The sequence below is a fragment of the Corapipo altera genome, unplaced genomic scaffold (genome assembly GCF_003945725.1).
Source record: "Corapipo altera isolate COAL_440 unplaced genomic scaffold, ASM394572v1 61305, whole genome shotgun sequence".
Taxonomy (NCBI): domain Eukaryota; kingdom Metazoa; phylum Chordata; class Aves; order Passeriformes; family Pipridae; genus Corapipo; species Corapipo altera.
The window spans coordinates 7,053,436-7,068,422 of record NW_020884909.1 but is presented as its reverse complement, the minus strand read 5'-3'; the positions used below and the strand labels follow the sequence as shown (position 1 = coordinate 7,068,422).

At 40.2% G+C, this 14,987-nt stretch overlaps 1 protein-coding gene across 1 annotated transcript; it reads right to left on the bottom strand.

Annotated features, from left to right (window-relative positions):
* Positions 1-1,031: 1,031 nt before the first annotated feature.
* LOC113951755 (protein FAM240B-like) lies at positions 1,032-9,501 on the bottom strand. Its single transcript, XM_027653143.1, has 3 exons — positions 9,368-9,501; positions 2,606-2,750; positions 1,032-1,396 (listed from the first exon to the last, which is right to left on the bottom strand). Exons 2-3 carry the CDS (start codon positions 2,743-2,745, stop codon positions 1,318-1,320), a joined length of 219 nt encoding a protein of 72 aa, XP_027508944.1. The 5' UTR covers positions 2,746-2,750; positions 9,368-9,501; the 3' UTR covers positions 1,032-1,317.
* Between the last annotated feature and the right edge of the window lie 5,486 nt (positions 9,502-14,987).

Genomic DNA, 14,987 nt, shown 5'->3' with positions numbered 1-14,987 from the left:
GCCTTTGGAAACACACAAAACCGGATAAAGAGATAAAAAAGTAGCATTTCGAATTTTTGTGTTGATTTAAAAGACGTGGGTATTCTAAATATTTTAGAAGTGCAAACCCTTCCACTTCCTGTTCCCTGCTTGCCCCACTGGCAATTCAAATCCTCTTTACTCTGAAACAATATGAATCACCAGAGAAGTAGTGAAACGGTCTTATAAAAAGGGACTAAAAGGTTATGCAATTCAGGAGAGAGTTTTTTTAGCGTACTCAAAACAACTCATTTTGCAGTACATTACCCGAAGCATTCTGGTGACAACAAAGCAGTCACCCTAAAAAGGAAGTGATTTGATTACACCACCCGGCTGAAAGGCTTTGATATTGTTGGAGGAAATGCCACATTTCCTAATGAAGCGTTAGGAGGCGAACTAGAAACATTTCTGACTAATGACAAATGTGGGAGAGGAAAACTGCCACTGTTCCTGAAGGTACCGGTCGTTAAGGAATAAACGCTGGGTCTTGGAGGGAAAAAGTGTTGGAGGAGAAAATGTGCTCATCACTTATGATGACAGACAGTTTTTAAAGTGCATCGAGCTACTCGGTGAAACAGATATGTCAATCTAGACAAGACAGATCAGGTACCAGAAGCAGTCTCAAAACTTCAAGTTATTTTATCTTTGCTGATGGAGTGTCTCAAGGTAGCTAATGTGGGTTAACTAAGTTAACGTGGGTTAATTAAATAGCTCTTGTAGGTGTCTCACAGAGACTGTTTGTCAGGACATATATTCACAACTTCACAGACTTTTAATAGGGCATCTGGGATCTCTAATTCCCACAATTTAGGCTCCACTAATGACGAGGGATGTGATGGCATTGCCTGTGCATGTCCCATCTTCCTCATTCTGAGCTGGGCTCTGCTGTGTTAAAAATTAAAATCTCTATTATTCGTTTAACAATCTAAATTCATTATATTACAATCAGCCTATACAGAAACCTGAAATGTTGAGGAAATGCATTTGCTGAGCAAAACTGTGAAAGTAAACTCTTTTTCTAGCCATCTACAACTCAGTGAAGCATGATTTATTAGTGTTAAATACTTCAGAGTACTACCTTTTCCATTTATCAAACGATGGGATGGATGCATAATCTTAAAAGCAGTAATTGAGATTTCACATATGAAACTTCTAACAATGACAGCTAATTAATTATAGCTCATTTAAGCCACAAAGTAAAATTAACTTCAGCTTTTGCATCACACCATCACACTTTCCTACAAAATAATTTTCTTATCCCCCCCCCCCATCCCCGCACTTGTAATGGGTGTGGGATCTTCAATTAGATGGGTCTTCAGGTTGGGTCCTCAACATCTTTATCCGTTTTTCCAGCCTCTCCATCCATTCATTTCTGAGCCTAGGGACAGAAACACGGATCAGCTTGTCCCCATATTCTTACAGGGAACAGATTTCTGTTCTTTTTCCCAGTTGTCATGCAAATCGTCCTGCCCCTGCGGAGTTCTTTGCTGGATAAACCCGGGTGAGGGCTCACCTGAGCTCTGTGTTTCATTGTCACCTCTCCATCACCTGTGTGCCGGAGGGGTTTGTCACCCGCCCTGGAGATCTCCTGCCACCTGCTGGGTCACAGCACCCAGCACCTCCCCGGTCCCCTCCTCCTCCTCAGCGCTACCCAGCTGGGCTTGCTCATGTTCAAACTTCTGTTAGACCCACAACAGACCCCTTCAGGCGACAGCTGGCACTTTGCTTTCCTTTTGGTAGTTTCTAGGCACCACAGAAAGACTTACTCAAATAGAAAAGGAAGGAATTTCCCGAGTGAGGAGGTGAAGCATTGAGATCAGGTTTATTGCAGATGGATAAAACATGCTAGGGACTCATTCCAGTGTTCCTTCATCTGGGGTTATTAATGTAAGGCCCTCCTTGCTTTTAGTGTTCAAGCATCAGTGCAGGGAGGTATGAGAGAGACTCTGAAAAAATGCTTTCTCACCGAATGATGTCCAGCCAAAATAACTATAATAAATAACTAAAATATATGTCTTTGTGTATGTCTTCCACTTGCAGAGATATAATGAGAAGTAGAAGCACTGATCTGGTTGCAAACTGGTCTTTCTCATTGTGACTGATTACAGCAAATGTGACTGACTGAGGTAAATATGGCTATGAATGGTGGTTGCCTTAGTCAGTTAGTATGCTTGGATTATCTGCTTTACTATGAATTTACCCTACATAAATAAAACAGTCCTAAATAATTCAGACACTACTCTTACGAAAAAAAAGGCCTCAGGGAAGGAATGTAGTCCAGTTACATCTCTGTGCTAGCTCTGCTCTGAACACAAGCCTTTCTGTTCAAGACAAGCCTGCACTGTTAGATGTTGTCCTGACAACTCCAGAAAGTTCTGTGTTTTGGGCCCATTATTCTCCTATCCTGAGAAGTCACAGCTTAGACACATTAACCATGCCAATTTGGGAAGCTCTATCATTTTCCATAGATCAAAAGGACTTTCTGATTTTGTCTCATGACTTAAGTGTAGGTATCACTTCTCCTTAAAAAAAAAAACAACAGTTAAAATTCAAAATCAAATAACCTTTCTGGGCACAGATTACCCACTTTGTCAGAGCACTTCTTTGCTGACGTTCCTTCTCGTTTTGTAGGTACCGAGTTTGTTGCTCGATGGTCTTTTCCCAGAAGTTCCTCAGGTCACTGGTCTCACATCCCCGCACCTCGTGCCGCATGTATTGGCTGTTCATTTTCTCTAAGGGAGACATTTGAAACGACCACAGGACAAAGTATTGGTTCCTCATCCATTTTCATGGCTGTAGCACACTCTGGATGTTTTGGGTTTTCACAGCATTAGGGCCACAGAGCCCCTGTTTTAGCAGGAGCAGGATGAGTGGGAATGACTCACTATTTAAGCTTTTGTTTTGTAGCTGTGACATTCGAGGGTGTGCTGACTACAGTGATCTGAATTCCTACTCCTTCACCTAAAATATCTGTCACTTACATCTGAATGTGACCTTTAAGGTCACAGTCCAGAATGGTTCTGTTGTATTCGCTGATTTAGCCATTAAGGTACCTTTTTACTACACGCACAAATAGAAGAAAAATACAAAAATTGGCATATCTATTAGGGTTTTTGGCCTCACTATTTTCACGTGCATAAAATGATGAAGTGACTAGTGTTCTGGTAACTTGCTGCTAATCATTCTAACACTTATCTTAATTTGGAAATGGAGAAAATTCGTATGTATTAAAGTATGTGCATAATTTCATAGGATGCTGACTCACAAAAGCCTTCTTACTTACTAAATATTTTACCCTCTTCTGCAATTCTCAAAGTAGAGCCAATTTGTTTAATATATTTATATATTTGTGACAATTGTGTACTTTCCCCTCTATTTAATGTCATCTTAAAAATAGATTTTGGAGTGAATCTTATCCCAGGGAAAGAATATCTGTCTCAGGATGACTTTTCATGGGCTAAGAGTCAATTCCCTCTATCCCACATCGCAGCCAGGAAATCATTTCATTACTTTCAAAACTTCATTAAATATGGAATTAGTATATCCATGCTGCCTTTCAAATTGCTGTGTGGTTTTGCATGAACGTGCCATTATAATACTTTCCAGAACATTTAATTTTTTTTAACAAGTATTTAGGGCTCTCTCATGCATTGTTTGAATCCATGGCAATTATTTGTAATTTATGTTAATCAGAGCCATAGGGAGATAGTAAACAAGCCCCTCAAGGCTAGCTTGGAAAAGCTTGAAGAAATTGCAGCCATTCCCCTGCCAGGCATCATAGGAAAACAGAAAACTGGGAACTGATAATCTTCAAATAATTTCAGTTGGCTGTTTTGTGAAAAATTGAGAGACACATTATAAAGACTCTGTGAGTAGAGGACAAAACCAGCCCTTCTGAAGGGGTCCCTTTTCTTGCTGGGATTGCCCTGTGACTTCCCTGTGGTTCCCTGTAAAATCCCCATATATTAACTCATGGCCTTTGAATGATAGAAGCACAGTACCTGAGCCTGAACTTTGCAGAAAAAAATTACTGGGCATATTTTCAGGTCCTGAAAATATGTTGACGTTAGTCTGAAATGTGAATTGCAAGTACACCTCAAGCTGTGCTATGGGATAACCAATTCCAGGTCAAAAAGTTCATTTAATACGAGTATGAGTTTTCATAAAACGTATGTATTCTATAAATATCCACATATATACCAATGCTAACCCAAAAAATTCTTTCCAGGTGGCAGTTACTACCCTTTCAAACCTTTTCTGTACCAGGGACAACCTACAAATGTATGAAAAAGGTATGGTAAGTGCCATCTGGGTAAGACTAATGGACTTTCCACTCTAGGAGTTAATCTCTGAGAATAACTCTTTCTGGAGAGCAGAAAGGAAAGTTCCCATACATCCCTGGTGCTCCGAAATAAATTGCCAGGAAATAATGTCTCCTGGTTTCTTTATCAGAAGAGATACCAAGGCATAATAACTTCATCCCTCTGAATTATTATGTATTCTTGTTTAATATACTGTGGATGTGTATTTTATACATATATATATATACATATATACATTTATATAAAAGGGTAAATATTACTCCTGAATAAGGCAAAGTTATGGAACTCATTACTACAAGGTACAATTAATTGAGCCCATTCATATACTTTCAGAATACACATATTGTTTACTGGTTTTAAATGCTGTGCCTCATGGTGTGGTTGTATTATATATAAATTCTTGATGCTGGCTTGAACATATTTTATAGATGTGACCTGCCCCTACAGCAAAAAATCCCAAAGAAAAATTGTAACGCCAGTAAAAGAGATATTCAGAATTAGTTTCTCTTGCTGTTCACCTCACATCTGGTGCTGGCATTATTTAGAAGAATGTTAGAAATCTGTAGAGACTACAAATTGTGCATAATACTACCCACTATAGGTTTGGGAGGTCTTCTTTTTTTTTTTGTGAGGGATATGTGGAAAGGAATTAGTGCTTTTCTCTATTATCTGGGATGTTTTATTTCTATGTGCTTGATGAGGCACACTAAGAGCATTGTCTAAGTCATCATTCCTTTGTAACCTTTTATATTGTGTTAACAGATGGATATGATGGTGCTGAATTTTCTCTTCCTCAAGTCTAAACATTCCTCTTTGTTTTCATTCCCCCTAATGCTGGAGAACACTCAACTATGGGCAAATATCAAAGTTACTGAATGTAGAATTTCTGCATCGTTACTTTGCTGATCCTTATATGTTCTTGACAAACACCAGTGTGTAAATGTGCCAGCATCTGCTTCTCTGAACTGTAGAATCACCCTACCCTAATTTACTTTGTGTTTCAAACTGTCTCTTTGAGCCTGTTCACATGGTGATTGCAGGAACTGCACAAAAACCCCACTGAAGTAACTCACCTGGTTTCTTTTGCCTTTATGTTGGAATTCCCCTCTGTCCTGCCATCCATTCCAAAACTGTTGCCATAAACCTGTGTGTGAGCAACCAGGGATATCAAACCTGGTCTGTCAGTGTGTCACTAGTTCTCAGTGACAGGAATTCTTTATGTTCCCTCCTGCTTCAGTTTTCTGCAGAGGAGAGTAACTCGACTTAAGCCTGTTATTGTGGCTTTACAGTAGCTGTTATCACCTGGAAACAGTTTATTTTCATACTTTGAAGCCTCATTCAAAGTAGTTAGGATAAGGGACCTCGTGTAATAGGGAAAAAGAAGAATAAAAGACCTCATGGAAACAGCCTCCAAATCAGCCTGAACAAATAAACTCTGTGTATGATACAATAGGTGGGCAGAAATACCCTGTTAAAGCACATAGGCAGTTGTGATGCACTTTTATAGATCCTGCAGTTAGTTCTGACTTCAACTCCCCTGCCTCAGGTGGGACTAAATGAAGCTTTATTTAAGCCTCTAGTGACAATCCTTCCAGAGGACAATAACGAGAGGCTCTTCCTGGTAATCTTCTCTGACAGAGTCCTGGTTGCAAGCCAGTGAACAAATGTAGCTGCTCTCAAACAAAGGCAATAACACGATAAACTCTGCGAAGGTTTTATCCAATACATGATGAAGATGATTGCTTATTTTTTCATTTAGTCATTTTCCAGGGGGTTGATATTATTTAGGCTCAATTTGCTAAAGGGGATCTTACAAAGTTGAGGGAGCTGTGATACTGTGACCGTTAGCCGGAACTCAAAAATTATGCTGGCAGAACAAAAGATCAATTTGATCTGACATGTTGATTTTTTTGTAAGAAAAAAAAATCAATAGTTTGAGGCCGAAACCTCAAACTAATGAGAAACCATTACCACCACCAGAAACACATTTTTTCATGGAGACAATTGGGAGTCAAAAGTTTCTTAGCTAGAAAATGGTGTGTAAAGAAAAGTGTGGATTTTCTTCCCGTAGTAGAACACAGATTGTTATATGAAATGTTTTTAAAAATTTACAAAGCATGAGTCAAGACAGCTATTTTTCTCTCTTCTCACGCTTCTTGCAAAGCACAGTCAGAGGTCTCTCCCTAAAAATAATACAACATTGTATTCACCTGACTTTTCATGGATTTGCTTTGTGACCTGTTTATTATATAAATGCACTGGACTAACAAAAAATTGCATGATATATGAAAGAGTAGACTATCTACACTAATGATAGTATTTGATGTTAAACCAACAGAAATCTGCTTTGATTTTAGAAAACAGGACAGTAATCATGGCCATGATTTCCCTCCTTTTCCTTGGGTCTTGGATATGTCATTCATCTTGTGTTCCTGCAGTTGGCAGCAACTCATATCTCAGAGGGCTGACTGAAGTTTCCTTGAGATCCCCCCCTGGGAAAGCATACCAGTTTCAAGCCTAACTTAGGTCTCCAGACTCTGGATAAAACTCTCGGGAGGCAGAAGGAAGCACTTTGGTTGAGTTCCCTGTACCCTTCAGTCTGTGTGGCAGGTTGCACAGGGCAGTTTATCTCACAGACAGCCTGAGCAGCTTGGGAGAGGTTCCTCACAGCCTGCTCTGCCTGCCTCAGTGATGAGCAGCTACAGGAGGAGCTGATCTGCAGCACCAGCCCGAGGATGGGGGAAGGCTGGTGTGGTCTTCTGGTGCATGTAAGTCCCTGACACTGTGCTGGTCTCTTTGACAAATTCATTAGTGTGTCTTACCAGCAAAGATGTGTAACTTTGCATGTGTGCTGTACTGTTCTACTTTCATTTGCAGTTTGGCATTACAGACTATCAATCAATGCTTTTCCTTTGTAAACAGCATTGCCTTGGGTTTGCAGTGAAATGAGGGTATTCTAGGCAAGTGGTTTATTCTGCCAACAGTATTTCCTAGCTTGGCAGAATTTGAAGTACATGCTCTTACCAGGATGTGTGATCAGTCAGTTCTCTGCATATAAACTTCAATCAATTTGATTGGACTTTTTGCATGTAGTGAGATTTTTCAGTGTATGGAAATGACAACTGTATTGACATGTGACTGAGCAATATCGGTAGGAGTTACAGGTGTGTGTCTAGCAAATCAATTCTAACAGGCAAGTTTAACAGTTTTAATATGTAAGCTGAAATGTTTGCACTCAGGCACTATGTAGAAGTCTCTATTCCAGCATTCTCTTGTTTCTAATTCCCACAGCCCATTATTGCTTTTCTGTGGAAAGCTGATGGGTCTGAGTCTATTTTTCTGACATAGAGAATAACTATTCTTCAAATACTTTGCACTGTAACAAAATTTGGACCTCTACTCATATGATAGCTTTATGACAAAGAAGTATATTAAGGCAAGGTTTGTGGTAGCTGTGTGATTTTTGCATTACATACTGTTACACACTGCTCTCCACCTCCTCCAGCCTAGCCTGACTGATTCAGACCTCTGTTTTCAAACACCTTTCTGGCTGGTTTCCCCAGCTCTGTTGTTCCATTTGGAAAATCTATCTCCACTTCTTGCTGGAGCTGTGTTTCACAGAATCATAGAATATGCTGAGCTTGAAGGGACCCATGAGAATCATTGAGTCCAGCTCCTGATCCTGTGCAGGACATCCCCAAGAAACACAACATGCACCTGAGAGCATTTTCTAAACACTTCTTGAACTCTATCAAGCTTGGTGCTGTGACCACTTCCCTGGGGATCCTGTTCCAGTGCTCAGCCACCCTCTGGGGAAAGAACTTTTCCCTGATATCCAACCTAAACCTTCCCTGACTCAGCTTCAGGCCATTTCCTCAAGTCCTGTCACTGGTCACGAGAGTGAAGAGATGAGTATCTGCCCCTCCACTGCCCCTCATGAGGGTGTTAAAGAAGGCAATGAGCTTTATGATCAGCTCCTCATAAAGCTTTGCCTCCAAACCCTTCACCATCCTCATGGCCCTCCTGTGGATGCTCCCTAATATATTAGTGTCTTTTTTATACTGTGTTGCCCAAAACTCCACTCCTGCAGATCTCAGTAGACAACCCCTGGAGGAGTTTTCCATCAGCCTCTCTGCTCCCCAGATCCCCCCACTCGCTGCCCCTGGCTCCCACACCCCCTGCCCAGGGCACACACAGCCAGGACTGTGGTGGCAGTTGCACAGGGATGAGCCTCAAGAGAGCAGGCATTCACTGTGCAGTACAGAATGTCCAAATGCCTTTCCTGAGCTTTCTATAGATTTTTTTGACCTCTATTGACTTTTAATTTTCAGTATCTAAAGCATATTTAAAGTGGCCATAGTTTGCTTTTGAGATCAAATATTGTTCCTGATCACTAGATTTTCCCCACTGCCAGATACATTTGAAGTCTGCTCCTGTGAACTACTGAATTCATAAGATCAAGTATATAGAATAAATTAATATTTATTAGTCAAGGATCTTGAACACGCTTTGCTTTGTTGTTTAATTTTTGAGTACAGGAAGACTCAATGGTCCAGAGTCAAAGAAGATAAATCTTGCCCAGGGTCCATGTTCTTCATTAGATCATCCAATTCAGAGAAAACATGCAAGAGAAACCTATTCTGATTCATGTGAAGGTGTCTACCACCTTAAAAAAGAATTAAAAAGTCTCTCGGCGGCAGCAGATCTCTGTTAAAAAACCTTTGAGAGACAAGTGTGTGTGTGAAACCTTGGCCACCATTTAACCCATCAGTTGAGAATGTACAACCATATCTCTTGGTGTTTTGTTCAGGATTGTGGCATGGAAATGATCCATAAGTATTTTTTCTGTATCAATGCTGCTCAGCTTCCTCAGAATTCTGCTAAACTGGGCACTCTTCCCTGGCATTTTCCTCACACTCTCATCTTTCCTAGGACATAATTTTGTGAGAATTTGAGTTAGAGAACAAACACATTTCTTGTTGTCATTATTACGGAAAACTCACTACAAAAACCAAATACTTCCTTACCTTTGGAGCTGGACTCCTCTTGCAAATAAATCCTCTGTGTGACACAAACAAATGAGGAGTATTACCACTGCAGCCCTGGCTTCTCCAGTGTCACAGGGCAGTAATGAAATGCATCCCTCGGTACTTTTTATTTGAAGTGGAGGTAACATAAATCCTTCATCATATCAAGGCTATTTTGAACAGAACCAGCAGCAAGATAAGATCATTTAATGAACTTTGCAGCCCCCTGCCTGAGATGACTACGAAACACAGGCCCCCTTGAGAGCATGCATCCCTCCCACGTTGGCAGATACCTCAAAGAGCACGACTTGGCAAGTGATGAGTATTTTCTTTAAAATGCATGCTGGTGTTATCCATTTTAATAATCTTCCTACGAAGCTTGAAAAATTCCACACTACTATCTTAGCTATAATGGAGGCTGAAATGGTGTGACAAATCACACTTGGTTTTGCTTTACAGGATGACTTACAGGAGTATGCAGTGCTCTGGAGCTGTTAATCTAAGGATGTGTGCTTGATTATGACCCATTGCACAGTCTGTTCTCTTCAAGGCAATTGTCACAGGAATTGTCTGTTTGGTTAGTGTCAGCTGATGAAATGCATCAGATCAGCACTAGTTTTACCATTTGGGGTTGTTATAACTCTATTACAGAAGAACACTTCTATCATTACATTTCATTTTCTGAGGAAAATTATTTTGCAGGTTTGGCTGACGACAGATGCCTGCATGGATCTCAGTTTTCATTAAATCCATCTACATTGCTAATACACCATATGTGACTGCTGGCTTAAGTAGTACTTATACCACTGCTGATTATTTTAACTTTCCTTTGTTGTAATTTTTCAGACACCAAGTAGTAAAGGCAGCAGCCATTAGATGCTTTCTGTAGTTCATATTTGCTTATTTATTTTTTTCTGCAGTCTGCTTTGCAGGAGAAAACCCCGTGCAAAACCCAGCAGCTGCAGCCTTTCTCTGTAAAGGAAAATTCCAGCTATTTCCAAATACTCATGACTTCATGTAACTCCTTAAAAACAGTACCTATTAACACTCTCTAATGTGTTGTTCCGTCTCATATGGTATGAAAACACAGAAATTAACTCTTCCCTCCACACAAGTGATAACAAAGGTGCTGTGGTCTCAGAGATTTAAAACCCTTTTACACATGTGGCATTGAAAAAAGAAAACAACATATCACGAGTAAAGGTGGCTGCTCTGCTTTTGGAAAACCAGCTCAAACTCTGGCTGGCTTTGGAGATCACAAATAAATACCATTTGCTGGGTGGATATTAGAATAATATGGTATTATAAAGAGAGGTTGATGCCCAGTCTTGGTGCAGCAGTGATGCTGAGCACCATGATGTTGCAGGGCAGCATAAGTGCTTCCTTGCCATTATTTGACTCAGGGCTTGAGTAATTTCCCTTCTCACTGAACTCAACTAGCCAAAATTGCAATGAATTCAAGGTTTGGTTTTGTTTTGGTTTGTTTAGTGTTTCTTTCTTTGGGTTTTGGTTTTTTTTTTTGACGGGGGGGGGGTGGATTTCGTTGATTGGTTGGGGGTTTTTGTGGGGTTTTTTTATGTTATAATGTAGGCAATACCTTCCATAAACTTTTGCAAAGATCTAATTTCAGGAGGGAACTTCAGTGTCCAGGATCATCGGACCAGAACACGTATTTCTGCAAGTCAGCCATTGTTTACTTCACAAACAAGTCTCAGAGCAGCTTACCAGGACTTGCTTGTATAACAGCTCTCATCTCCAGTTTGCTAAAGTTACTGCAAACACCTGCTTAGTGTTGTTAGCAGAGAATACAGAAGAATCTGCAAAGTATCTGACAAAGTGTAAACCTTTGGGGGGCCTGAGCTGTTACCGCCTGCAGCCATCAAATTCTGGCTGTGTGCTGCTGTCCATGTGTGGGAGAGTTGGAAATAAAAGTAGCAGTCAGCTCTTACTCTTACACAAGTAATCCTGGTACATTTAGCTGTATTTTGTCAGCTGGGCCCCTTCACTCTACGTATATTCTTAGACCTGACCCTAAGGAAGAGGAGGTGAAAGGAAAAGACATTGTACAGAACCTATACAAGCTTGCCAATTAAGTGAACACCTCATGCCTCTTTTCTCTTTGGTGCTAGAGAAAATAAAATCCAGAGAGGTAAGTTTTATAAGCAGATGCTGTGCTGTGTTTTGGGATAGCTTTCTTTTGTATTCTCTGGGCATCTGGTACTCACATCCTTATAATTCTTGACTGATGCAATGGGAGTTAGAAAATGAGGGCGGATTTCTGCTGCTCTTGGATTTGTCCTCATTGGTCCAGGAGCAGGACAGGTCACAGCAGCCTTAGCAGCCTTCTCCAAGCTTCACAAATTCCAGAATGGAGCAGATGACTTAGATGGTAGGTAGGAGGAGTCTGCTTGGTTTAGGTGTCTATCTTCCCAGGAAAGCTGGTTGTTAACTGGTTTTTGTGCTTCTGTAAATATTTACAGTAGGAGGATTTTAAAACTTGCCTTTGATAAAACCATCAGACTGGTTGTTCTAGTGCTCCAGAGTGAGCCAGCAGACAAGAGGCTCCCTGATGGACCAGGATGATGCAGTCAGTGCCTCTGAGCAGGGGGTCTGGTGTTTCCCCATGCCCCTGTTGCATATGCACTGACCTGAATCCTGTTTGCTGCCTCCAGACCATCTGGAGAAAACTCAACCTGCTGAAAAGTTTTTAGTACTGCCTGCTGGATATGACACTGAGTGTTGGATTTAAGTGTCTGAGAAAAATTGTCATGACTGGGCAACTGAAGGAGTCACTTAATTTCACTGAGGTTTACAAAAGCATTTTTGCTCTCTTGGGCCAATCATTGGATTGGGCAGTGAGGACTTGTTTAAAGAACAGAAACAAGTCAGGATTAAGTAGGAATGGGAATTCCTCTTTGTATAGAAGAATACCTTTTATCTACAGTCTGGATTTTTCCTTGGAGTGCATCCTGGATGGTGCATACAACACATCATCCATGACTATGAATCACTTTAGTTTTCTTTATGATGCCACTTATAGGATAATCTCAAGGTCACTAAAGTAGCAGACTGAAGAGCTGGCATGTTTTATTAGCTGAATGAGACTTCTTATTGACACCACTTACATGACACCCAAAACCTTTATAGAGGTTGCTTAGTGTTTATTGTAATCATGATATTACCTTTGTGACAGATCAGAAAAATTAGATATGTAAGATCCACTTGTACCTTTATCTAATTCTCCTGTTAATTGCCTGCCTGCAGCTTTTTCATGATCCTGTTTTTTCCAGGACTGTAAAGTTTTCAAGCAGTTTAAGTTGCATTAGGCTGAAATTTCCCCACTGGAGCTGCTAAGAAAGACAGATGCTTTCCCATGGAAGTGTAATTAGCCTGGCTCCATGCACTGCAGGGGGGAATTTTGCTGCAAAGGAAGGAAAAGGCTGCTGGTGTCACCTGCTCTCTTCAAGCACTTCCATGTGTTTGAAACTACCTTAGAGTCCAAATGAACTTCTATAGTGACCTGTCCAGAAAGGCTTCTGTGATGATGTGTTGAATTTGCCTGCAATTTTGCCTGCAATTTTGCCCTGGATGTTTTTCTTCTTACTATGGCACTAGAGTTAGGAACAAAATTGCCTTAGACACCCTCAGGCATCAGTTTAATGAATGTAGGAAAGAGGGTTTTGATCTTCTGTTAAAATCAGCCAATGCAGAGTATACTCCACTGCACATACTGTTTGAATGGGGGTTATGGACCTACAAATTGTGGAGAGAAATGGGATCTCAGTGGGGTAATGTAGCCTCTTTTTTTTTTTTTTTTTTTTTTTTTTTTTTAATAGCATTACAGATCCTATATAACCAAATTTTAGGTGCTTCTGTTAGATAAAGTTAAATGGGATGACCTGAAGCTGTTGGAGACTTCAAACTCACTGCTAGAAAATTAACAAAGGTCAACAGAGACTTTGTTTTTAGTGTTAATTTCCATGGAGTAATGTCAGATACTTTGGTGATAGGAAAGCAGAGACTTAGGGTAGCACATTAATTGCACGACCTATTAATCTTCTTTTAATATTTCACAGAACTTCAGTGTCTGACCATTCTGTACCTGTGACAGAGGCAAATGCTACTTCACTGTTTTCTTTATAGAAGCTCAAGATCATCTTTGGATGTGTTTGAACTATTTTACTTGGGGAGAAGGTAAGGTAAGAAGAAGGGTGATAAAGGTCCCTATATATTCCCATTTGCTTTTAAAAGTAAATTTAATTGTCATGGATAAACCTGTGGTTGCAGTCCTGGTATAAATACCTCAAGGATAGTGTAGGTGTACCCCTGCTGTGCCCCAGCTGAACACCGCTTTTAATTAAACTCAAACTCTACTTAGAACCAAGCATAGATATACTCAGTTGTAGGTACTTTCCACTCTACCAGGGGGAAGGGCTCTGGCTGCATTGCATCTCAGGGTTTTACCTTTCCAATTAACCAAAATGATAAGCAGACTTTTGCTGCTTCTTGGCTCCTATCAAGACTGTATCAGTTAGCATTAAAAATACAGCCCAGACTTTATTCTGGCTGGCCTGAGAGTTTGAACATGAGTGTGAGATCTGAGGGCTCATTTTGTGCTCCCTGGAAAGAAACCTGATTTCAAGCCTTGCACTCAATCCAGCCATGAAAAGTAATGTCTGATATGAAAGACTGTCACCAATGTGTTTCTTGTAAACAGTGAGACCCAAACTGAGCATCAGCTCTTAGAAGCTGCCACTGCAATAGTCTCTTGCTAAAACCATCCTCAGTGAGCAAAGATTTCTGACGAGATTACGAAGGTCCCAGGTATGTGTGAAGTGAAACTTAAGTCATGGCAGATTAAGATCATGTAATTGCAAGAGAGCAAAGAGTGGCCTGGGCCATTACAGAGCAGAGGACTTTGGTATCCCAGTGCTGCAAAAGCGCTGCTTGTTTAGTTGCCAAGGTGGTCACCCTGAATAGTTTAAAGACACAGATCTGTCATCTGTGAAACAGCCAAGCTCTAAGGATGAATGAAAGTAAATAGAAATGTTGGTTGGGGTTTCTTTTCCTGTTTCTTTGCCTTTGCATTAGTGTATATAGATAATGCAGATTAATACAGACAATAAATACTTTTAAGTGTGAGTGCTATGGCCAATTAGACCACTTAGACCACTTCCTAAGCATGAATTTAAATGCCTAATATTATGTATCAAAAGTTGAATCTTTTGTTCATAGTCTTTGAAAGAGGACCACATCAACTTGGAATGCAAGAAAAAAAAGGGAATGATAAGTTGCATCAGCTGGGAAGTTTTTTCTGAACATGAGCAGGACAAATTCTTTCCTTATCTGTTGTATGCTGACAAAATCTTAATATGTTTAATGTGTCAGACATATCAATCAAGTTCATGCAAGGAGCTATTATATCCCCAGCAATTGCCAAAAGAACCTTAAAAAACTGTATTATATGTCTTTAGTTTGGAGGCAAAATTTCTTCAGTGTGAGTTTGACCTATGCTAAAGTTGCTCTAGAGTTGCTTTTTCCAGAAAATAATCTCTCTTTTCAGGAACTGAGTGCAAGATTGAATATGATCCAAAAGTTTTATAGAACATGTCAGTGTGTA